The sequence below is a fragment of the Larus michahellis genome, chromosome 8 (genome assembly GCF_964199755.1).
Source record: "Larus michahellis chromosome 8, bLarMic1.1, whole genome shotgun sequence".
NCBI lineage: Eukaryota > Metazoa > Chordata > Aves > Charadriiformes > Laridae > Larus > Larus michahellis.
Genome location: NC_133903.1, coordinates 36577250 through 36603467, shown reverse-complemented (window position 1 = coordinate 36603467; position 26218 = coordinate 36577250). Strand labels below are relative to the sequence as shown.

The following is a 26218-nucleotide window of genomic DNA, read 5'->3' as shown; positions in this document are numbered from 1 at the left end:
ACTTCCTCCTGTATTTCCACAGGCAAATCACCTTACCTTTCCCATACTTTATTTCACTGTGAACATAGCGTGAGTTCTGGCAGTTCCCAAATTCATGGGACACCATGAGGACTTTGAGGGACGTACATCGCAGCAGACACGATGCCACAGAAACACGTGCATTTCTAAAGGTCAGGTTTTTTCCTCAGCAAAGCCAGAGGACTGAGGATGATTTCTGGGATCCTGGCTGGTCAGCAATGTCACACTAACATTAACTCACCCTGAGCTGCTAGACACTGGTGAGCAGCGGATTGTACCTAGTTGAGTGGCTGCACAGAAGGGCCCTTTCAGCAAGCCCCAAGGGCGTGCACTGCCTCAACAGAGGTGTCCACATCACTTTGTGTGAGCATAACGGATAGTGATGCTTCATCTGGTAGAACAGTGCAGAGGCCGTTGTTCATCCCCTACCTCCCTCCCAATTGTTTTTTTGCTTCTGTGAGGAAGGAGGGCCCACCAAGCGGGAAGGAAACGTGGGCACTGATTACACACTGAGCAACTGGAGCAGGAGAAGCTCCTCATCATCACCCCCCACCTCCTTTGGACCTATGCAAGACAGTCTCATTCTTAATGACTTTTAGCACTCCGTTGTGACAGCGAGCAATTGCTCTCTCTGAAGGCAGGCACGGCTGCTACACAAACACTGCAAATACAGACACAGCTGCACATCCCCTCCCTCCCCCTGCAACTGGGACACAGGGGAGGATTAGCTGCCCCAAGGCTTCATTCCTCCAGCTGTTTCTCTTAGATACAACCATGAGTGAGAAGCAAACAACAGAACTGAGCCCTGCTATGGCATCCCTGCACGTATTAAAAACCAGCATCTGGGAATATTCAATAGACATTTTGAGTTGTTGTACTTCTCCCTCCAAACACATTTACAATGAACTAAGTAGAAAGGATGACATCTCATATCTACTTAAGTCAATGGGGGAGTTACAGCTGACTTCAGTGGAGCTTGGATCTTGTAGTTTTCTACTACAGACTATAATAAAATCTCCAGGCTAAGAAAGTACCTAAATTGGGCTTGACTTCAAACACACATTTATATCCCAATGTCTTCAAATTTGGCTGCTACGTGTGTGCGTAACCAAAAGAACACTGTCAACTATAGATACGGCACAAGGGTATCTCCCTTTTCAACTCCACTGTCCTCCAGGCCCACTGGTTGTTCTTTGCCCTCGTGGTCCCATTTTTTTCTATTTTTACTGCTGTTTCTGCAACTATTTTTTTATCCAAACTTCCAAGAAGCTTCATTTGCTACTCAAAAGGAGAGAACTCAATACACCCGAGTTAAGACTACACATGAAATGTCATATGGCTATCTGAGTATTTTCCCCAGGTCAAAATTAAGACATAATTGATCACTCTCACCATTCAGAAAATGAAAGCATTAATTTTGCTCATACCAAGGAATCTGATGGTCCTGCGCACCAGTGGATTTATATAACAACAGTCTCCAGTTAATATTGTTTTTTCTTGGTTTTCAAAATCCTTTGTAGCTAACTGTAGACAAAACACTGCAGTTTCTCCAACGATAATCTTAGGGAAGGAGAAAAAAGGGGAGAGAATGGTCAGATTACAGCAAGTAAAATATACTAATATTACAGAGATAGCTATCTCATCTTAAGGAAACAAGACCAAACCAGCACAAAAGACAACATAAGTGAACCAATTTCTGTATGTTAATCTTCTTATGAAGGAAATATGCCTTATGGCTTGCTTTACTTTATTTGCATTAAATGAGAATAAACTTCCATAACCAGGACTTGGAATTGACACAACATAACCTAGTTTTCAGGATGAGGGGAAAAAAAATAAAAATCTATTAGTTCAAGAACAACAGATCACATGACGTACAAGATGTGGACCAACGTAAAGACCTAATCCTGTAAGATGCTGAACATTTCAGTTCCTACGTGGCTTTCACTGACGCTCAGCACTTCACAGGGTTGAGCTTTAAATTTTGGATGGGCTGGGGGGCAGGGTGTCAGAAATCACAACAGAGCTCCTGTCCACATCAAAGGATTGGTTTGCCAGGAGGCACTTAACAGGTCTGGCTTTAGCTTTGTTCCATGTGCTTGAACAAAGTGTCACCGCAGATATTTTAACATTAAGCATGGCCTGTTTCACATTCGTTACACCAAAAAGAATAAAGTTCTCATATCTATAGGTCATTCACTTTATGGTTGGCAAAAAATAAGAAAAAAAAATCACAAATAAAAAAAGAAAAATACGGATCTTGAATGTGAAATATCCCCTCTAAGATGTGTTTTTACCTGAACAGCAAAATATGACCTTTAATTTACTCGTGACAATTATGGTATTGAAACTTAATAGCCTAAGCTAAGCCTTAAGCATGTATCTATCTAAACCTATGATACTGAAGCTTTACGGCAGGTAGCACAGGTACGATCAAAAAGAGTAAAGCAGAAGGGTCAAATATTGACCCCTGTATTCCAACTTCGATTCACTGTGTGACTTGGAGGCAAGGCTCTTCCACTCTTCTATATGAAAAGTAGTAAAGCTAATTGACAGGTATGTCACACTTCGATAAAACTGGAATGAAGACCAGCAAACTGAAGTCTTAATACTACAGAAATAAATGAAATAACGCCATCAAATCTGATTCATTGCCTAGGTTTTTCTTAACCTTTCACCTAACAGGAAATTATAAACCTTTTCATATACCACAATAGGTCTGAACAGTTCCACACACAGCACTGGTTACAAAAAAAAAAAAAAAAAAAAGGCAATGGCTCATAAGCACAATTTGTTGTCAACATGAGGAATGCAATTAGTGACCTCACTTGGCTATTTGTACAAAGACGACTTTGGGCTAAATTGTGACACGCAGAGGAGGAAAGTGCTTCTTACAAATAATGTGGCACAAATAACAAAAATAACTGTGGTGGCACGTAAAAAGCAAAATTCAGTTTATCACAGAAACAGTCATCATCTATTACTTTAGACTGGTTTCAGATCCTAGTGGAATTTTTAGATGAAACAGAAATTTCAATACCTGAACTAACAAGTATCCTCTCTCTACTTTGATGCAAGCAAATTTTCAGCATACTGAAGTACAGTTCCTTCATCTATAATTAACAAATGATCGGTACACATATGAAATGTAACTCAGCCTTGAATACAAGGTCATCAAAATTATGACAATGATAAGGAGAATTCAGCCTAATGACCCCTACATTTCTCACCAAAAAAAGCAAACAAAATACCAATTTTAATATGATTCATAAAGGTAAGAACTGAAACACTAAGATTTTTACTGTGAGTCATAGTAACTCCCTTCTTTCCTCTGGAATAATGAAACATCAAGGACTAGGCAACCTGAACACGGTCAGATTCTGCTTTTTTTTTGCCAAACCTAATAAATTTCAGTAAAATTATTGCAGATTTCCAAACTCCAGGAAAAAGTAGAATCCAGCACAATGGAAGCATCTGTGGTATACAGCGCTCAACCTTTTGCAAGAACACAAACAGAAAGTGAGCCAGCAAGCTCAGCTCTCCAGCTCTGCGCAGAGTCTTGGAATCTGCTGATCCAGGAATCCGGGTTCTTCTTTTTGGCTGGTAGGGAAGCTGGGGGTAGCAAACAGGAAAACTGCTCATTCAGTTATAGGAAAGGAGATCCTCACTTCCAGCAACCTGTCTTCAACAGCTGCACCTGGATCCTTGCTGCTGGCAACAGCTTTTCCTTGTTACATTTCCTGTCTTTGATGGTGACCTGGATGAAGAAAGCCTCTGCTCCAAGAATAGCAGGGAGCAGTGTTCCAAGTTTGTAGCTGAACGAAAATACTCTTGGAGTGGGTACGTAGGTGCAAAGGTCAGAGTGACGCAGAACTCTGCTAAAGACAAAACTTTTGCTATACTAAGCCTAATGCTCTACCCTCAGAAGCAATCAGAGTGGGATATGCCATCGAGCACAACAGGCATTCACCTCTATGCTTCTGTGAGGTACTTTGATAGAATCCTTCTGGAATTTGGAAATAAATACAGGTTCTGTATTTTTCTGTACTGGCAGCTCAGCTAAAGCTGTTGTGCTTCCTCAGTCCTTCAACACAAGCACTGCTCATCTCAATAATCAGCCTACTGATGTTTCAGAAATTGAAGGAAAATCTTTTTCAATCTCACTAAGCCCCAGGAGAGATTCTGCTTCCCAGTGCAATTCCTTCCCCTTCTTCTCTCCAGCACCACTGGCAATAATCAGCTGTACAGGGTAGAGGAAAGGGAGGGCGATCTCCCTCTTGCCCTTTACCACAATTTGCATGCCTGGTGTATTCCAGGAGGGAAAAATTTCTGTATTTCCTCTGGCACAAGGACAGCCATTACCCCTTCCACTGCATATGCAAGTTGCAACCAGCCAACTAATGACATTTAATATAAGAGAATTACTTGTGTACTTGTTGGCTAAGTCTTAGGACAAAAAGTTTTTGGAATATTGCAAAACTGACAGTGAAGGATTGCAATGGGGAATTTGAATGCTCTGACAATACAAATTTTTGGTCAGAGCTACACAAGTTAAGGTATAGAACTATAATTTGCAATGAAAAATATGAGGACATTAGAAGTATCTTTTACCTGCTTCTGTCTAACAGGGTCGTATGATTTTAGATCGCTGTACAGATTTCTTAAAGAATTATATATATTAAAATTCTTAGCTCACAGATATATTAACAGCTGTTAACAGCAGAGGCCATCCTTCCCTAAGGCTGAGAAAACATTTTGACGTATAATTACAACATGTAAAGTATATGGAAAAGAACAATTTCCACCTAAAGGCTAACAATACAAAGTGCAGGCTTTCAGTATTCTAAAGAACATATATATTAATAATTTTCACAGTCCTTAGATAAGATAGCAGTGTACTTAACTGTTACGAGAAGGAGCAAGACAAGAATGATGGCCCTATAGGCATGGGCCTAAGCTCTGACAGGTAGTGAGCGCATCCTTTTTCTACTCCAGCTTCCCTCTGTCACCACAGGGAAGGCCCTTGGTCCAGGTTCACAATATAAAGGGTAATAGGAACAATACAAAAATCACCCTACATAAAGGTATTTAATATTAATACTTACTTCATAACTAACATCTAGATAATCCTTTCTTTTTATGGAAGCATGGAAAATAAATATTAATCCAGCAAAACCTAAATTACAGCAAAAGTTCTTCTAACCATCTCCATGGCAATTGTATCCTGCCTGCCATGTGACAACCCATTTGACAGCAGGAACGGAGTTTGAGAGGGGTGAGATCCAAAATTAATATTTCTTCTTGTTTCACCTCTTAGCTCCTGATTAACTTATTCTCTGCTTGATTTTCATGGTGGTTTTGTACTAGTAGTATATTTATTGCCAGCCACCCAATACCCGTCCCTTTCCTTGTTCTCTGCACAGGATGCTTATGGGGTTTAGCACACACTCTCTACACTGATTCCTTCCTCCCAAATAAGTTCAGTTTTTTTCCTGTATTAGTCATTTTTCTGAATCCAGGCAAGCTGTTCCTAGTTTTAGCCCTGCACGTCAATTTAGAAATCTAATTTGTGCTTCCCAAAATCATCTATCCCATGTATTCTTAACTTGGTTCTAAATTCTGAGCTCTTTTTCAACTTGAAATGTCAAACCTGACTCATTCCAAATATTAGAGCTAGATCAGCTCTAACCTTGTTGATTTTCCAGTAAACTGACTCCATAAACAAACTTCCCCTAGTGTCATGTATGGTTTACAACAGCCAGCACCTATTTAAATAAATGACCTTAAATCTGCACTTCTGGAATACTAATTAGGTTTATTTTATGGACTACCTTCTCATATGTGACACAACTTCCTATAAAAACCGCATGATTCAAGTAAGAATTAAGCATTCATTTGAATGACAGGATATCTGAGGGTACATTAATGCATTTAAACAAGATAAATCCTGAAATTTAAGGTTGATAATCTCTATTTGGGATTAGGAAAGAAATTTCTGTGTACACATTCATAGATCTTTCCAGCTAACACTTACTTTAGGGTATACAAATGTTCATGAAATATTTCATATGGGCCAGGGAACGTGGTAGAATACACGATTCCCCCTCTGCCAATTCTCAGGATTCTGCTGTAGCTACAGCAACCACTCAGATAGACGAGTAACACTGAAAAGCAGTTATTGCATGAAAAAGACCACTAAACAGTCATCCATGTTCTGAACTTCTCAAGTTAAGAGGAACAGTTGACAATACTGTGTGTTATAATTTCTCTTCTGACTTCTTCAGCGTCTCAGACAAAGCTCTGCTTTTCTCTTTAGAATGAACTCTCTCATATTTCCTTATCAGACAGGAAGAGAAGCTGAGAACTGGAGCTAAAAATCTTGGGGATGATGTCTGTCTCTCTAGGCAAATCGTTATCACTTAAATTGCATGGCCTCCCCATTCATTTCACTTATGAGTTCCCACTTAAAAAGTATGGGGTGGATTTCTTTTAAAAATATGGCTTCCATAGGCTCTGTTGTTCCCGTTCTTTATTTTTTCTTCTTAACTTTTGGCCAGATTGTGTACTATTTCTGGCCTATTTCCCTGTTAAAAATGCCATCAACATACCACTGAGCGTAGTGTTCTCTAGAGTTTGGAAAATCTAGCAGCATAAACCTCTGTCTTTAGTGATGCTGTAGATAAGCTCCACACCCTGCTTTAAGCTAAAATTGCTGTGTGAGGTGACAGCCCTGGCAGGAAAAGCAGCAACAGTACTTCCAGCAGTAGCAATTTCAAGTTCATTATGCAGAGCTTTCCCTTGAGGCCATTTTCTTTGTGTTTTTCTTGTTCTCATTGCTTCTTGCTCGCTTAAACTGACAGCAAATGCCCTCGTTGATTTTCACAGAAGCACATTTTCTATAGTGAAAAATGACCAGCAGTTTTGAGTAAAATGAAAAAATAAGTCCTAGATAAATCTGTCTGCTACTGATGAAATACAAAATATCCCCCCTTGCATTCAGCACGGAGATATAGGACCATACTGCACAGCAGCTTCTGAAGGTCTGGAGAAAAGATGTGGAAAAAATACTCAGTTTTTTTCCCCCAGTAAATTTTGTTTTATAAGTATATACTCTCTATTTTTTGAGAAAAATATCGAAGTTTTAATAGAGTTCTTGGTATATATTTCATCACGGCCATTTATAAAAGGAAAATAGCAGTATAAGACCATATATCTAATAGTCAAATATTATCTGCTTTACTTATTTCTCTGTAGTGCAGAGTATGGCTATATGCTACTAAACACTAATGTTACTTCTGACAGGGACAAATATTCTGTACTGCTCTTTGTAATACATTGTACACATAGTCAGTACGTAACAATGGCAAAGGTTGCTCACTTCATGAAGATGTTATTGCTATTTGAAAGCAAGAGGCACATAATAAGCAAGCATTTATAATCAGAGAGCTTCAAAGGGACCCCGTGAGCACATAATTACAGACATGGACAACTCCATAATTCACGGAATTATCTTCATTCGTTATCTTACCATGACAGAAAAAAATGAAATATTTTTAAAGTACAGCGTCTCTAAAAATCTTCACTTGCCCCTGACTCCCTTTTTTTTTTTTTTTTCTCTCCCCACCCCTAACTGAGCAATTGATCATATATGCAATCGGCATCTCCTCTAGAGCATGCCGGCACCATCCAACAGGCAAAGCTTCTGCACAGCAGCACACTGTCACCAGGGCTGGAACCACATAACACCACAGCAAAGTTCGGTTACGTAAAAGATCATTTTGAGAAACAGTTACCAGGACTCCGCTATCCTGAGACTAAGAGAAGGGCCTTGTGCCATCACCAGAGGGCAAGTCTTGGCGTGTGACAGCAGGTCCTGCATTTGATGCTCTGTGACAGAAGCAAAGGGGTGAGCAAGCAGCCCCACGGGGTGCACCAGCCCTGCCGAGCTCCACCTTGACGGGAGCATTCTCTCCACATTCAGTCCGCTTTACCCACTGCGCTTGGCATCGCTTCCCCCGCTCACATCTACTAAGCCTTTTATATGCCTGCGAGATGAACAGTATCCAGCTGCTCTGCACTGCAGTCCTCCGGGGGATTAGAAATGGCCAGCACACTAGGAAAACAAGCTCAGAAATGCTAACATGGCAGTCTGGGGGCCAAATGAGTGTCTGGCACCTGGCTCCAAAACTATTTAACTGCTGGCATAGTTTCACAATACTGAGATCAGTATTCTTGGTGAACACGTTCAAAGAGGTAGTAGATTGAACAGACTTCAGTGAGAACACTTTTGCCCACGCACCAAGCCTTTCTAAGTTAAAAAAATAACAACCAAAAGTAGAAAAAAAATATTAATCTACAGAAAATTCTCAAGATTTAAAAGCACTAGTAATTTTGATCCGAAAACAGCGAGGGAAAGAGAAAAGACTTAACTCAAAAGTGTCTTCTAAAAGCAAAGTTACGGCAGGCTGAAATATTCCAGATAAGGTTCTTCTTATAATAGGGAATTTGCACAGGTTTTAAGTTGTTCCCATTTTCTTTTTGCAAAAACGAGGATGCCATTACCCAAAGCTTCCAAGCTCCACACTTCACTCTAAAAACACACCTCATTAGGAAGACGGGTTTTAATACAACCAGAGATCAACTAATTTTAGTCTCCGTACCGGCAAGTGATGCTTGAAAGAGGTTGTTATTATATATAATTATTTCATTAAGGATTTTGAAAAAGAACTTTACATTAAAACTTTTCTTTTTTCAGATGCTTAGCTTCAACCTTTAAAATACCATAATATTTGCAAAGGAAAAACAAAACATTCAACGCCCCACCATTTATCATATAATCATAGAATAGTTTGAGTTAGAAGGGACCTTTAGAGGTCTTCTAGTCCAGTCCCCCTGCAATAAGCAGGGACAGCTTCAACTAGATCAGGTTGCTCAGAGCCCTGTCCAAACTGACCTTGAATGTTTCTACCATCTCTACCATCTCTCTGAGCAACCTGTTCCAGTGTTTCACCACCCTCATTGTAAAACATTTGAACCTTATGTATACTCTAAATCTACCCTCTTCTAGTTTAAAAACCTTACCGCTTGTCCTATCACAACAGGCCCTGCTAAGATGTTTGTCCCCATCTTTCTTATAAACCCCCTTTAAGTACTGAAAGGCCACAATAAGGTCTCCCCGGAGCCTTCCCTTCTCCAGGCAGAACAACCCCAGCTCTCTCAGCCTGTCTTCATAGGAAAGGTGTTCCATCCCTCTGATCATTTTCGTGGCCCTCCTCCGGACCTGCTCCAACAGGTCCATGTCTTTCGGGTGCTGAGGGCTCCAGAGCTGGTTGCAGTACTCCAGAGCAGAGTAGAGGAGCAGAATCACCTCCCTCAACCTGGTGGCCACGCTTCTGTTGATGCGGCTCAGGATTCCATTTGCCTTCTGGGCTGTGGGTGCACATTGTCAGCTCACGTCCAGGTTTTCATCCACCAGTACCCCCAAGTCCTTCTTGGCAAGGCTGCTCTCAGCCCCTTCATCCCCCAGCCTGTACTGATACCAGGGGTTGCTCCAACCCACATGCAGGACCTTGGACTTGGCCTTGTTGAACCTCATGAGGTTCACAAAGGCACACTTCTCAAGGCAGTCCAGGTCCCTCTGGATGGCATTCCGTCCCTCAGGTGTGTCAACTGCACCACTCAGCTTGGTGTCGTCTGTAAACTTGCTGAGGGTTCCCACTCGATCCCACTATGTCACTGATGAGGATATTAAACAGTACTGGTCTCAATATGGACCCCTTGTCACCACTGGTCACCAATCTCCATCTGGATATTGAGACATTGGCCACTACCCTTTGGATGTGACCATCCAACCAATCCCTCATCCACCAAATAGTTCACCCACGAAATCCATACCTCACCAATTTAGAGAGAAGGATATTGTGGGGAACTGCGTCAGAGTCCAGACAGATGACATCCGTAGCTCTTCCCTTATCCACTGATGTAGTCACCATTATAGAAGGCCACCAACCATTATAGAAGGCCACTAGGGTGGTCAGGCAGGACTTGCCCTTGGTGAAGCCATGCTGGCTGTCTCAAATCACCTCCCTGTCTTCCATGTGCCTTGGCATAGCTTCTAGGAGGATCTGTTCCACGATCTTCCTAGGCAGGGAGATGAGGCTGACAGGTCTTTAGTTCCCAGGGTCCTCCTTTCTACCCTTTTTAAAAACAGTGCAATGTTTCCCTCTTTCCAGTCACCAGGAACTTCACCTGACTGCCATGACTTTCCAAATATCATGGAGAGTGGCTTGGCAACTACATCAGCCAATTGCCTCATGACTCTGGGATGCATCTCATCAGGTCCCATAGACTTCTCTATGTTCAGGTTCCTCAGGTGGTCACAAACCTGCTCTTCTCTTACAGTGGGAGGAACTTTGCTCCTCAGGTCCCTGCCTTGTGGTCCATCAGTCGAGAGGTGTGGGAAGAGAGGTTTCCAGTGAAGACTGAGGCAAAAAAATTGTTGACTACATCAGCCTTCTCCACGCCTGTTGTTACCGGTTTGTCAGTCAAATCCTATTAGAAGATGAATTCCATACAACATGTTCTGCTCTGCACTCAGCTGTATAAAGGAAGTGTTCTATTGGACTTCAAGTGATACATGTGAAAAAGACTGTGGTTCCTTACGGCCTGGCCTTGGTAAACCCCTTTGTTTTTTGCCAGTCCAACAAAACAGTACTTTGTTCTGTCTGTTGAAGGATATTGGTTTCTTAACCCTTCTGTGCATGTTGAAAACATTATTCCTTGATGAGTACAGTACCAAGGCTTATGATACCCATACCAACAACCATTTCCAACAGCAGTGTTACTCCATGCTTTAAACCTTAGGTGATCTACATACTTGCACTTTTCTACCCAGGATGAACATTCAATTGCAAAATTCAACATAAATGGTCTTTCATCCCTGTTTGAATAAAAACTGATCACATAAAAGGCATCTCTTAAAGATTCTGGTCACAAAGTAGTGGTTTTACAGTCAGTATATGACTGGAGCCAACTGTTTTCAGAGGCTGAGAGTAAGGAGAATATCTGAATTTCCTGCTTTTCACACTGTCTTACTTCTATCTCACTTCTACTCAAAGCCAGACACATTTTGCAGATATATCATTCCTGAGATCAGTTCAAGAAAAGCCACTTTCACTGAAATGCCATAGGCATCAAACAACTGAAACATGTACTAGTATAAGCACCCTGTGTTTTAATATAACTATGAGAAACGCGGGCTGCACATATGATTAATACCTGTAAGATTCCACAAAAATAGGGGTTTTTATTTTTATGGCAAAATATGTGTCTGCAAAACATACACACCTAATTGTTTTTTTACTTATGTTTGTTACTGTCAATTAGTATTTGATTCATAATGATAAATTTAAGTAGACAGCTCAACAAAACAATTCTACACGTTTTTATTAAAAACTATCTTCACAATAAAACAGCTTTCTTTGGAAGCACATAACTAGCTTCACTGCTGTCATAATGGTCTCTGTATAAGTATCTCTTCCTTTACAAGTACCTTAGGCTACCGTATAACTGCCAACTCACCAAATACATTAAGGTCATTATCTTTTTCCAGTTGAAATCAAAAGTAACATCCACACCAAACTCAACAGGGGCTGGATTAGTTGTGAAAACTCATGGCACTCTAGATTAAGAGCAACACTTCAGTCAAAGTGGGGAAATGGTGCTTAGCTATAAATGCCATCCCAAGAAGATGATAAAACAAAACTATGAGGCCAAGCCAATTTTAAAGGAAAATAGTACTAAATATTTGGGAAAGATGTTTAACAGGTCAGATAAATCATAAAAAAAAAGTCCCAAAGTGTAATGCCCAATCCTAAGTGTATTACCTTAAAGTCATTCTTTTTACATAATACTTTGAAGTCTTCACATTGTAAGTAATTACTGCAGAGGATCCAGGTGTCATTAAAAATTAGTTTAAAACACTTTAAAAAGCCATTGCATGGGAAGCACCAGATCTAGAAATGTGACTTCATTCTGACTTGTCTCCCATCAGAGTTACTTGTGCGTAATATGTACATTCAGCATAAAACCAGGAGTAAAACTACTGAGTAACAAACCCTGACAGTATTAATCCACATTTCTAGTATCTGTGAAAGCCAGGAAATAAATGAACAAATAAAAGCTTTCAAAGAAAAGTAGAGACTGCAACTTGTATTGCCACTTCAGTGACACAGTCAAAGCAGATGAAACCGTGGCTCTACCAAAGTTAACTTCTGAAGCGTCACTGACTTCAGGCAGACCCATTATGTTATTCCTGGAACGGTCACTAGAGATGCTGGTCGATCAGAAAGAAAGAAAGATCAGAAGAAAGATCAGAAGTCCCTCTTCCAGACACCCCGCAAACCAACTAGTAAACCCAGATACAAACTGATGTGTGACCATTCACCCGCATCTCTTTTCTCAGATTTGAAAGCTGTAATTTCACAGTGTACAATTATTTCTCCTTAAAAATGTTATTATAAGTAATATATTGATGTTTATTAGAAACAGAATCCTAATGAAGGCATAGAAGTGGGAGCAGAGAATTCTTTATGAGCATCAGAAATTTTAATAATTACTTACTACTTCACTTAACAATGAAATGGTAGTGAATTAGCCAGCAAGCTTTCTCACAGAACATTGCATAGCTGCAGCATATCCCATTTGTCTTTATTTGACAAATATACATGTAGAAAGACCATTTCAATAATGATTCTGTAGATCAAATATGGGGCATTTACTTTATGGTTTTCTGCAAATATGATTTGCACCACTCTGTTCACTCTTTCAACTCTGCTACACAATGTCTATTTTACCGCTCCTGCCACAAATCCAGATGGCTGCAGATGTGCAGCTGGCAACACTATGTTGTCTGACCCTGTTTAGGAGTTTACACAATGCAGTGCTTGAATTAAGAGGAAGTCCCAAGTGCCCTCATTAGCACAGCAGCCAATGAGCCGAAACAGCAGCAGCAAGAGTGGGAAATCTCAGCAAAAAATTCCTAGTACAGGAAATGCCTACAAGACAGAGGGGAGATTGTATACTTTGCTGTGAAGACAGCAGAGCATAAAAACAGCTCTTTTAGGCATGCAATGGTATTCTGAAAACTAACTGCAAAGTCTATATGCCAAAGTAAGACCAGCTACTCTTCTTCAATATGTGCCTGTATCTCCTTCCACTCATAAAATAGGGCATAATGGTTTACCTTAACAAGGATCATCTCCTTTGCATAGAACTGTAAAATAATAGTAAACATGTTGCTGGCTTTATCGAATAACTTCAAAAAAGCTCAAGTGGTGAGAGGAGCGTTTTAAGGATGAATGAGCCTATTTAAAAATTTTAGATCCTGTGAAGCTTTAACGTTGGCTGTCTTCAAGGCAGACTTTATAAGAGCTGGCATTTGGTCTTCTCTGTGAAGACAATAAAGGGGTATTAGACAAAATACATAATTGTTATGTAAATGTATGTACATATATTGTGTTTTTAATCAGTGTTGGATGTAATCTCTCATTATTTGAGCAACTTAAATTATTACCAGAAAGAGAAGTTCAAAGTATGCAGTGTTGAAAGATGCTTTCACACATTTGATGACATGATAACCTTTTTAGGTATTCTGGTGTGGTGAACTAATTCTTTCAGGCATTACTTTTTTCCACTGACATTCAAGGTTAAAAACATACGTGAACTAAACTATGGATACAATTCAACCACCTAAACATGACTATTTTTGGCAGCACGTTGTGCATACACATTTGAATGTGTAAATATAGAGAGTTTTTTTAAAGAAATAGTCTCTGCTTTATGATTTCCTCCTTCTTCTCATCACACAACAATCACAATCAATTCATAAACAAAAGAAATACTGAGTAAAACTGCAATACTGACTCTTCAAATGAATGTGGTTCCACAGGATTCTATCAGCACCACACTCATTCACACCCACTATTCCCATCTCAGGGAAGAACTGCTATTTCAAGTAACACTGAAGCATGTGATCAAATCCCACCAAGACCAAGATAATTAATTAACAATCAGTACCTACCTAGCTCTTGTATAATTCTTTTCATGAACAAATCTCCTAGTGCTTCACAGAGAAGCCTAGTTTCACAACTACCACTTGAGAGCTAGACAGTAAATGTACATCCTGCTTGGGTGGCCAGACCCCTTTATCAAGGCAAATCCTGCTAGAGCTCACCACCCAGCTCCATACACTCATTCTGCCAGCTGCAGATGTCTGCGAACTACTTACATACCCCAAGGTCAGCCTGCCTACAAATCTCATCTGCCTTTGCTAAATGCTCTGGAAAGAGTCCCCGTGACTCACTGAAGCACTGACTTCAGTCAAGCGTGAGCATTTGCCATAGCGGGCCACGGTAACAGACGGACTGTCCTCACCACCATTCACATGAGCATGCTTGTGGCCTTCGATACAATGCAGCACAGGCTCCCGATTCCTCCCTCGGGCCTATCAGACACTCAGACTCACGTTATGTGCAGCCTGAATGCACAATGGCAGCAGCCCCAGGGCTGGCCTCGTGGCAGAGCTTCAACAGGTCCAGCACATCCCCCATAGGAACAGGAGGATAGGAACTGAGCAGTGGAGAGGCTCTGGACACCAAGCCCAATCTATGCAAGTATGATCAAACTACTATTAAGTATGTGCTAAAACTCAGGCATGTCCACATGCTCTGCCTAGAGATGAACTTGTGCACAGAACCATGCGCTTGTACGAACGGGGAGGTCTGACTTCAGACATCAGCCAGGAGCAGTTTGACAGTATGAGTCCCCACTTGTCAGCAGAGCCATGTTATGGACAGTCTGTGCACCCACTCCATAAAATCCAAAGAGGTAACATGTATTGGCTTAAGTCTTAATTAAAGCAGGTCAAGCTCAAATACTTCACCTCGTGCTCCCCACAGGCGGCAAGCTGCACGTGGTTGGCTGCTGCAGCTCAGCTGACCCGTGATTAACAAATCTTTAAGCAGAATTAATTCAGTCATGTCCGAGCCCTAAATTGCTATGGACAGGTCACAGAAATCCCTATTACTACCCAAAATAACTAATCTGGGAGACTGAGTTGCACTTAATGATTCTAATATTTAATACTTGATTTACAAAGAGGCAAACTACAAATTAACCGGAGCAAGTCCTCATCTTATTTAGTCTGAATGACAACAACCAAAAAAAAGAGACTCAGATTGCTTTTAGAGACAGCATGAAACCTACCAGCATAAAACAATGGGTGTTTCAAAAGGTTATGTGGAGAAAGAAAAAATATAAAAATTCAGAATAGCAGGATACTGTTGGGCTGACTTCTGTTCTTGATCGCTTTTTTATTATTATTATTTAGAAAACAAAAAAACTCTAGTTTAAGAATGAATGCCTTCATACATAATCCTTAACCCTACATGCACCAGAGGCAAGAATTAATATCTGCAGAGAAGGAAAAATAATATTTCTAAAGAAGAAAGCCCTTAAAACATAGCTATACTGCATTTATAATTGGTTGTACATTAATAAGTATATAAATTTAATGAAATTTTCATATAAATATATAATAGAATATAGTAGAATAATTATACAATGGATAATTATGATACATTTACATATACATGCAAAATTACAGGTAACGGGTATCTGCTGTCCAGAATGGTAAGCCAAAGTAGAATCCACAGCCTACTGAGTTTTCACACAGTATAAAAGTTTTTTTTCATGGTGCCTGGTACCCCAGGAAATGTCATCCAGGACACAGACTTAATTTTGAAGCAGCACTGAACAATTTATTAAATAGTAGATAAAAAAAATCTTAATACATATAGTAATTTTTCTATTGCCGATTGCTTAGTGCTTTACATTGAAAATAAATATCTTCCCACCTGCAGGTGAATAGAATCAATCTTATCAAAGTCAGACTGATGATCAGAGATAGCAAGTGTTGTAACTTTTGCCTTCCTACTCCGTCTCCAATACCATGTTCACTGTACTATGTATTAATGTACTAGTATTAATGACTAGCATTTTCACAATGGATATTCCTCATTAAAGCAGCACATCACATGTACATGTTTTCTGACTATTGGAGATGTGGTATATCTACCTCAGCTAGGCTTTTTATTTACATTCTATGAGGTACCACACCTCAGCTAAACAAGAACCATTTATGATGGAAGCTGGGTCATCACTCACTTCAATCTAAGTTGCTGCAAGATCATTGTAAAGCTCTTTAAACATCACACTGCTTTTAAGGCTGAAAAACACAGCTAAAGCTACTTACAATTCTACTTTGGCTGTCATTTATTATGTATCATATGGACACCCGTCTCCTCAATCCTGCATGATGTACAATGAGCAAGAATTGCTTGGTTGAGAAACTGCTTATTACTTCAAGCCTACTATTTTAGATTACAAACAATGCATACAAATTCCCTAATCACACGGGATCAGCTGGATTAACAATTTCTCACTTAAACGTAAGTGCATCGTTTATAGGACAAGCAGGCATTCAGCTGTTGCAAACAGAATCCTGTCCGCCTTGTTCACATCTGCTTGCCCCTTTACTTTCAGAGAGCCCATCAAGGGATGAAGCATATGGCCTTGATATTGTTAGTGTTTGTAAATAGCAGGCGTAGAAAGCACCACAGAAATTATACATTCAATTGGAAGTACAAACATAACTTTTGCAGGCACTGTTCATGTAAACCATCACAACACAAGAAGACGACAGATAGATAAGGCAGAATTCCCAAAAAAACCCACAATGGTTCTGAATCTTTTATTGTTTCCCGTGGTTACAGCTCTGTGGGATTAGTGGTTTTATACTGGGATAAAAACAGCATCACGTTGCCAAACCATGTATTTGTCTTGCTATCTGTCCCAACAGGCCAATACTGACATCTGGTACACAAAGCTGCCACAGATTTTAACAGTGTGATTTATTTTTTATTCTTAAGTAAAGTTGCAATGCCATTATCCCCTCACAAAGGAAGGGGCATGACTTAAATTGTCCCTTAGCTTTAACATCTTCTGCTGGCATTCCCCTCATCCAAAAAAGTGGCTTTCTGAATTCCCCCGCATTTGCTTATTAAAAAAAGAAGCAGCAAGTTTTACATGTCTTCCCACTCCCCACCCCCTGCAAAAAAAAACAAAAAACAAACAAACAAAAAAACAAATAAATGTGAGAATGGAAGAAGAAACTATCAAGGCAAAGAAGTTGCAGCTGTGCACACAGGTTGAAACAGAACTATGAAGGCAGAGACCAAATGGGCCCTTAAGGAATACCATGATCACAGAGTAAATAAAGCATTCTGGTAATTCCTTCATGTAAAGTCTTAACAGCTGTCAAATGTGCCAACAAGAAAAGGACACATAAATAAGCTTTAGCTAACCAAAGCTACTCCAGGATTATTGAAATAGGTCACATATCAAGAAGCTAAAGAGTGTTTCTCAGGCAAGTAAAGCCATTTCCATTTGATTTCAGAGGATAAGTTTAGTCTACCCAATTCATACAAGTCTGGGTGTACAATTGTAATCTTCTGTTGCATTACCATCGTCATTTCGAAAACAACACTGGGAGATGTTCAAATATTGCAGCTACCTACCTAGCAAAAAAGCTTATTGCTCCCAAAAAGGGCATCAGGACAGACTGAACACTTTGCTGGGTGATTCCTCTAACTCGCTATAGAAGATGTACATAAAAATAAACACTTGAATACCTCACTACATATTCTTGGATTTTTTTTGCCCTGAAACACACAGCTCCTGGCAACTGTGCATCCTTGCATTATTTATCAAGTTTCCTTGATTTCTTTCTGGCAGAAGTGACAAACAGCTTAGTCTCCTTCAGGACGCATAGAAGCCACTTCTACCTCAAGTAGCAGAGCAGGAGAAAAGTCTGTTTGATTCTGCTCCTGTGCTTTAGTTTTTTCCAATAGTATCAAAGTGGCCATAGAAGCTGAAGTGACTTAGTACCAGCCATGAAGTAGAAAAATAATCAGCCTAAAAGAGATGGAAGAAACATTTGTGAAGGTAGTGCTTTTTTCTGACTAAGGTGAGGAATGAAAAACATCTAGAGTTCTCAGGTACAAGGTAAATCTACAGATTCCTGGCACAGCAAAGTCACAGAGGACGTTTCCAGAAATACTTCTTTTTCAGAACTTTAATCCTAAATTGTGTTTTTCCTTAAGTTATAACAGATAACTAAGTATTTTGATGTCCCAAATGTGATCCAAAGGGATCACAATCCAGCACCCATCTTCATGTACAGCACTAAGTTATATCAGAGCAGAACAGTTTCCATGAACTACAGGTTAACTAAAAGCTACTCTGACAAGAGCATTTTGAAAACTCGGCCTGATAAGATCTGATCAGTCCCTGATGCCACAGCACACGGAATCATAGGTGCCAGAAGGAAAATAGGGACTAGCAGGTTCAAAAAGGAAGAGTGAGACAGGAGCAATGCCCAATCACATCAGCCAGATCTCTGTGCTGGAAACAAGCGCTGCATCTCCTTCAGGTGTCTGCATATCCTTCAATGACTCCTCAGCTGCTCAGACCTGGAACTATTGAGAGATCAGCAAAGACAGTGAAGAAGAGAAATCTGTGCTGATCCTTCAAACAGTAGCTTCTCTTTCTTATTATTCACAGAATGATATTGTTTTTTCTTAAAGCATCAGGGTACAGTAAATTCGATAAATGAACAATGATGTTGCATCTCTCACTTTACAGTCTTTTTTGCCAGGTTTCAAAATTTCTTCCTCAAATGATCAAAAAGGAGAAAGTTACTGACTAAAGATAAGCTGAAGGCAGAATGTCCAATTTTTTACATCCACTCCTTGTTTGGGATGTGCCAATTTAAGGATTCATCTAGTCTACTAAAAAAAATAGAATACAATACTTCTTGTCTGAATGGCAGATATTTTTTCAATGATGATATTAAGAGGATTATGCTAAAACAAATTAGTCTTTAATTGGTTTACAGAGAAAATATGAATATGCTAGGAACTCATCTAGGCAAATAGAACAGTGTATATTTTATGAATAAGTACTGTAATCATCCGCTTGTTACTTGGAAATAAAAACAAACAACATTTGCATAATAAAACTGTTTACACATCTTAATGAAAGTGTGTCATTATCTCCTCCTGGCTGTTATACAACAGTCAATGTACATCTTAGGTCCAATACATCATGTTTTACACCAATTATTGTTTAAAGAGTTTCAACGTTTTCAGTAATCCATATTAGCGCGTGGACTCATTAAAAGAATCCTTGAGCACAGCTAAGAGTATTTAAAAGAGGTCAAAATTAAGATCTACCAGAAAGAAATAATGCAGAAATGATCACTCAATAGAATCTGAAAACACGAGACACTAGCCTTACAGTTCTACAAATCATTTCTACTGGAAGCTAAAGGATTAGACTGACGTATATTTCCCAAGCTACATGTGTCATAACAAGTCTAAAAAAGCAACCAGCCCACTGAGCAAGAACTGGCACTTTGGGAAATGGCTTAAATAGCACTGAGCTCTCAACTAACTCTTTTATGCTTATACATATTTGAATGGACTCAAATCAAGAGTGTATTTCTTGTCACATTCACATTTGACTTAAAGATAAAATTAAATAAATAAATAAAAGAAAAAGTGTATTGAGAATTCCTCAGCATATCAGAGATTTCTGAATATTAGTGCTATGGCCAGTAAAAGGACAGGAGCACAGAGCCAGCAGTACTCTTTTAACCCTGAGTGAAAGACAAATGGAAGGAAGGGAGCCCACAGCGGCACTGCCTCTGTGTGAGCCTCATTCTTCCATCACAGAATTTCCCAATTAGGGCTTTTACATTGTTCTGATCGCAATTTCAACCTCATCTACATTTTGTAGAACATTTTACTGTTAGTCTGCCTAATGCTGCTGATGCAGCAAACACATCTACTTACTCAAGGCATTACTTTACCTGCCTAAAGGTATGACTTAGGAGACCTTCCACAAATAATAGCCTAACGTTGGAATAGACCATATATTTTGTTATATGTTAAGTTGCAGTTGTTTTCAGCCTTTTTTTTAAAGCAAAACAAACAAATCCAAACATTTGGGCCCTCAAAATTCTTCAGTGGAAGAACTCAAGCTACAGATTAACAGATAAAGAACAGTGCACATATTCCCTTTAGAGATAACCCACGGAACACAGACTGAAAACCAATGTCGTAACGTACCCTGCTTCATTTCATGGAACCTGCATAAAAGACAGAAAACCAACTGGAAAAAAGGGAAAGGAGAACACTCTTCTCATCCTACAGAATGGTTGCTGGATCCCTCTACAGATTTCTCACAATTGCTGTTATAATTATGAATCACAGAATCCCAGAATGGTTGGAAGGGACCTTAAAGATCATTTAGTTCCAACCCCCTGCCATGGGCAGAGACACCTTCTACTAGACCAGGTTACTCAAAGCCCCATCCAATCTTATCTAGAACGCTTCCAGGGACAGGGCATCCACAACTTCTCTGGGCAACTCTGAAGCTGCAGAGACTTCAAGAAGATATGTCTATTTGTGGACAATAGGTTGATTACTGTTGAAGTGAACAAGCAGAACAATTTGACTTCTTACTAGCTGCTACATGACCTAGGAGATATTGTAAAATAGAATAGTTCTATTCTATTCTAACAATCACTGCCTGACCACTTCAGGGCTGACCAAATACTTGGTTAATACTTTGCAAATATTTGACCAAAGAGGTCACGTAGGTCTACAAACCAAGTAAATCCCAAGCGCGGAGTACGAAATCCCCTTCCTTCAGCCCCTTTCCCTTTCCCATACCAGAGCACCTGCAAGTCAAGCATTACAGTAGAGCAAGCAGTCTCTGCTTCTGCCCCGGGGACTCCATTTCCCAGATGAGACTCCTGAGGATCCGTAACCTGACAGCCAGCTACATCTGTCCTTGGATGGCATGGGGCAGACGGGATGGGGAGGCAGACGGAGTTGGGAATGGACGCCTGTCAGCAATGCTGGACTAGGGCTGCAGGAATGTAGTAGTAAGAAGTAGCATTTTAAGGACTAACCCGAAAGTTTCCAGGATTAACATAGCACTCACGGGTACATCCCTCGCAAGTGACCCAGCTCATTATTTACGTCTCAGCACATGCATGTTGCTGCCCCGTGACCTGACACTCAGCTCTACTGCATGGCTTGACACTCAGGTCTGCTACAGCAGCTCTGCTGTGGCACAGGAGTTTTGGAGGAGCAGCTGTGCGACAGCCTCACAGCAGCAAGAGACCCATTGCTGATGAGATGCGCACCAAGACAGATCCAGCTACCGGTACTTTACTTTTTCACTTTTTTAATAGCAGGCATGTGGAAAGAGGAAAGTCACTGGAAAAAATCGTTTATTCTCTGATTTTAAGCAACTTCATTAAAACTCAATGCAATGGAGCCACTGATTGAGTCACATTAAGAGACTCTTGTGTTACCTTGAAGCACTCTATGGCTCCAATTCAACGAGCCCCATCCCTCAAAGAAAAAAAAAAATTAGCCTGAACACCAAGGTAAAGACTCTTTGTTGCTCTATTTCAAAACTCCAGAAACAGTATTAATCCCACACACCAAACTAACAGAAAAAGGAAAAAAAAAAAAAGAAAAATTTTAACAAATCATAGTATTTAATAAATCATATTCCATGACAACAGTGATTTAAAAAAAAAATAAAAAAAAGAGTACCATTTCATTCATAGAAATCCATTTCCTTCACTGGTCTGCACTTGCATATTTACAAAAAGAGATAGGTTTTTGTTACATGATTCATTTTTATATTTCATTTACATAAAAAACAAAAATTGCACAGAACATCTATGTTCAAACTTTCATAGACAAGAAACAAATGACATAGAAGAGAATCTGTTCATCTCTAAATCTTGGGAAAGAAGTTCAACTACTTCTAAAAGCATACAAGTTGCTTTGGTGAAGAAATACTACCTTCACCACTTCTTTCAGTGAAAAGAACGAGCAGTGTCCATACCCTACACAACTGAGCAAGAGCTGTCCCATGTAAACACCACGTCCAGGAAGACTGCCCAAGGAGAATCGGAACAAATCTCTGTCTGAAGCCTGAAAAGCATTGCCTTCATTTAATAATGATTAGCCTTAATGTTGGTGAAGTCATGCAACTGACGTTGCCAGGAGCCGAATTCTCCATTTAATAAAATAAAATAAAAACTTAAAAAAAAAATAAAAAATCCTTGCAACACAGGCACCTGCAATGTGCTTTTCCGTTCCCTGACCTCCCAATGCATGTCATTTGCCCAAGAGACTGGTGACTGGGAGAGGAAGTACAGTTAAATATCATTAAATTCTATTATTAGCTTTTTAGCAAGGCTAATTACAAGACTGCCAACCCAAAATGTCATGGTGATTTCTCTGACGTAATCATCTAGGACCCAGGAAACGAATGGAAACTACCAATCCATTTTGCTGACACACATTAGGAAAAAGAGATGCCCATCACGAATATCTGATATAATCTTTATAACTTCCTGAGCCAAATAAAAGAAATATAATCAAAAGCAAAACAAACACCACATGCAAACAACAGAAAAACATCACCAACAAAAAAAGCCAAACTTTAAAATCTCAATGGCATTTGAGGGTTTAAAAGAGCAAGCCATCAAACTGTTAAATAAAATGGTTAACTAATTGATGTTAAAATAAAAAGGAAAATGAAACCAAGACTCAGTCCCTAGAAAAAAAGAACAAAGTCTTAAATACTAAAGCTGAGCCTGACCATGAGGTTTTATGTGGATACCATCTGAGACCTCATGGTGCTACAATGCAGAAGGGAACTGTGTCTGGAATTACCATACTATCACCCTGATGAAGCTTTCTCTTCTCATATTTTTTGTATTTTCCTGAAAAGGAATGGATCTGTGAAACTAATAATTATTATCTTAAGAGGCCTCTCCTTATTGCATTTTTTTTTTAATTCTAATGCTTATATCTGATTAAAACAAACACTTCACAAGGAGTTTCTGTATGTGTAACTGTGCACGCACCTGGTGAGTCTATATATAATCCATCCCAACATTAAATACTCCCAACTCATTCCCTCTCAGTCTTTGCTCCACAGTATGGTCAGGGATTATTAAATGTTGCTGATACCCTTGTTATCTGACAACACATATAGTACATTCAACAACTTGAAAGGAAGACATCTCACTGCTTCTCCCTCTTCGCTGTTTTCCCAAGAACCCAAAGAAAATCAATGAAATAAATCTCATTTAAGATACATCTATTTAAACCTGATTGACAGAAGACCATATTCAATTAGAGACACAAAGGTTTAGTTTGCACACACATCAGTAACCGTGACACATGGAGACAACTAAATCAAGCAGCACTGCTCCCAGATCCTTGCACGTATCAGCTTACTTTCAAAAAAATAAACTGACAGAGGGGTTTTCTAATTAGTACTGGGTAAAATATTAGTAAGTGGCTGCTAACAAGCGGGCTTCCCTGAGGTTGCCCCTCTACCTGCAACCGACACGCATTTCGAAAAATAAAAGATCATTTTTGCCAAAAGGAGTCGAGCGGGGCTGGCAATACGGGCACCGGCAGTTACATAAATCAGTGCTAAAAATAAACTTCAGCGGCGCCGGGTGGGCAGCAGCCGGGGCCGGGGACAGAGCCGGGGCCGGCAGAGCCGCCCGCCGAGGCCCGCGGGGCCGGGCTGCAGCCCCACCGCGGCGGGAGCACGGCGGGTCCCCCGCCCACCCCGGAGCCAGCCCGCCGGCGGCGCCGACACGGCCGGGGCCCGGCGGCGAGGCCCGGCCCGGTCCAGCCCAGCCCAACAAGTTGTCGAGTCGGGGCGCGGGCGGCCCCTGCTTACCACCAGCACGGGCACGCCTGCGGTCAGCGAGTAGAGCAGCACCGGGGGCACGGCGCTGCGGTCCTCCGGGCCCGGGTAGGGCTTTCTGTACGCGCCCTCGTAGCAGAAGAAGCCTTGCACGTTGACCGTGAAGGTGTCCGTGTACTCAAAATAATAAGCCAGCATCACGGTCCCTGCCATGATCACCATCTGGAAGTAAAGCATGCTGGTGAGCGGAGAGGGTACTCGCATGTACGCGGGCTCCGGCGGCCGCGGCAGCCCCCCTCCCCGGCGGCGCGCTCCGCCCGCTCCCCGGCGGCATCCACCGCAGGCGGAGGCAGCTCGGCGGCGGCCAGCGGCGAGGTCAGACCCGCGGGGCGGGGAGGGCGGTCAGGCCCGGGCAAGGCAGGGCAGGCGGGGGCCCGGCCCGCCGCTCCGGCACCGGCTCCAGCGCGGGCGCCGGCTTGTGCAGCGGGCGGAGCGCGGCGGCGAGAGGGGGCGGCTTTGCCCCGCCCCGCCCGGGGAGCAGCAGCCGCGCCGGACCCCGGCCCGGGCGGGGAGGGGAAGGAGGGGGCGGTGGGGGGGAGGCTCCGCACCGGCGGCGAAGGCCAATCTGAAAGTTCCCCGGCCCCGGGACGACTGCCACGGCACGGCCCCGCCACCGTGATTAGTAAAGTGAACCCTCCCCGCCTCCTGCAGGGCGGGGGGTACCGAGGGTCCCTCTCTACGCCGATTCACACACCTGTACGACCGGCGTGCACAGGCGGGGGAGCAGCCGGAGCTGCCCGCTGCCCCGTCCCGTCCCCGCACGGAGCCGCCGGGGAGCGCCGGGCGCTAGACACCGCCGGCAACCGCAGCTCGGGGGTGCCCCGGCAGGCAAAGGGATCGCCGCTGTTTGCCGGGGTGGTAAAGGCCTCAAAATGGAAATACATGCTCTTTTGTATATGGATAACCATTAAAGCAATTGACATTTAAAGCTTTCGTTTGACAACCATAAAGAAAATGGGTAGCTGGACAGGAAGCTATCCTCAGCCAAGTAACATCCCGGAGTAAGAGGAGAGTCTGCTCCGATGCTGGGAGAAATCATACATATATGAATGCAAAAGAGTTCCACTTAAAAATACATATATAGCACATACACCTAATAATAGACAACTGTGACAAGTGCTTGTACAGATTCACCCGTGTGCAGGCTCTAGTCTGGATTCCCAAAGCCGACAGATAAAAAGATAAAAAGTTACTTAAAGGTACTCCCACCCCTGCTCCAAAATGTTATATGGCAAGGAAACAGTCTTGAAAGGGATGCCTTAGCCTTAAAGATTCCACTTGGCTTACTTAGTAAAGGCTGTTAGAAATAACAAATGAGATTTGATCACCCTGTTTATAATGTGTAATCATTCTCATAGTGTTGTACTTTGGCTTCAACTGTTCGTTTTCCTTCCCTTTCGGGAGAATTTTGTTCATATTCAGTGATGTTAGTCTCCATGCATTTATTTTTAATCAGCCCTTAAAGAACACACTCTTCATGCCTGGATTCCACATCCAGTCTATTTTTATGTGTTCTTAACATACTCCCCAGAAGAATCTAAATCCTGTCATTCGCATTGCTCACCAGACTTAGCTGAGTAGCTACCTACCTTTGTGAAAAATGCATACTGAGACATGAGACATCTTGTGGTGAATTCTGCCTAGCACAGAGTTTATTTTCCCCATTCTTTAGTGCAGTCCAATATCCATTTCTATACACTCAAAGGTCATAATTTCATCCCGGATATTGCATACAAATACCCCCATTGTTAGGGGAGACCAAAGTATTGGCTTTGGTGGACCAAAGTCAAAGCAGGACTGCAATGAGCAGCAGACTCGGCTCTTCAGCTCTGCTTGAGTGGATGCCCCAGAAAAACACTGGTGGTATATTTCTTTCAAAAATTGGCATTGGGGGAAAATCATAACCAGCTAATAAAATACTCCTGCATTTTGCTATTACAAGCCAACTTCTATTTATAGATATACCAGTGGAGCTATGGCATGTAAGAATTAGAGGACAGAAAAAGTCCTGTTGTTACAAAAAAAAATTAAATGTACTATCAAAATCTCTGAAGGATTTTGGATCATAGATTTTGGAAAGAATCTCCATAGGTCACATGGTCCAACCACCTGCTCAGCACAGGTCCCATTAGATCAGGTTGCTCAGTGCAGTCAAGTATCGCAAAGGATGGAGATTCCACAACCACTCTAGACAAGCTGTAACAGTGCTCAATCACTGACATAAAACATTTTTTCCTTATATTAAGCCAGAATTTTCTGT

At 41.3% G+C, this 26218-nt stretch overlaps 1 protein-coding gene across 4 annotated transcripts in view; it reads right to left on the bottom strand.

Moving 5' to 3' along the window:
* Positions 1-24368, bottom strand: part of PLPPR5 (phospholipid phosphatase related 5) — a 93086-nt gene extending 68718 nt beyond the window's left edge. For 3 of the 4 annotated variants that reach the window (XM_074598256.1, XM_074598258.1, XM_074598259.1), the window contains exons 1-2: positions 23932-24295; positions 1446-1578 (exon numbers count right to left, since the gene is read on the bottom strand). In XM_074598256.1, the coding sequence (XP_074454357.1) occupies positions 1446-1578; positions 23932-24162 (364 nt within the window). In that variant the 5' untranslated portion in view covers positions 24163-24295. Of the gene's footprint in view, positions 1-1445; positions 1579-23931 lie in introns of all 4 variants that reach the window. The other variant, XM_074598257.1, reaches the window with a different exon arrangement.
* Positions 24369-26218: the final 1850 nt, after the last annotated feature.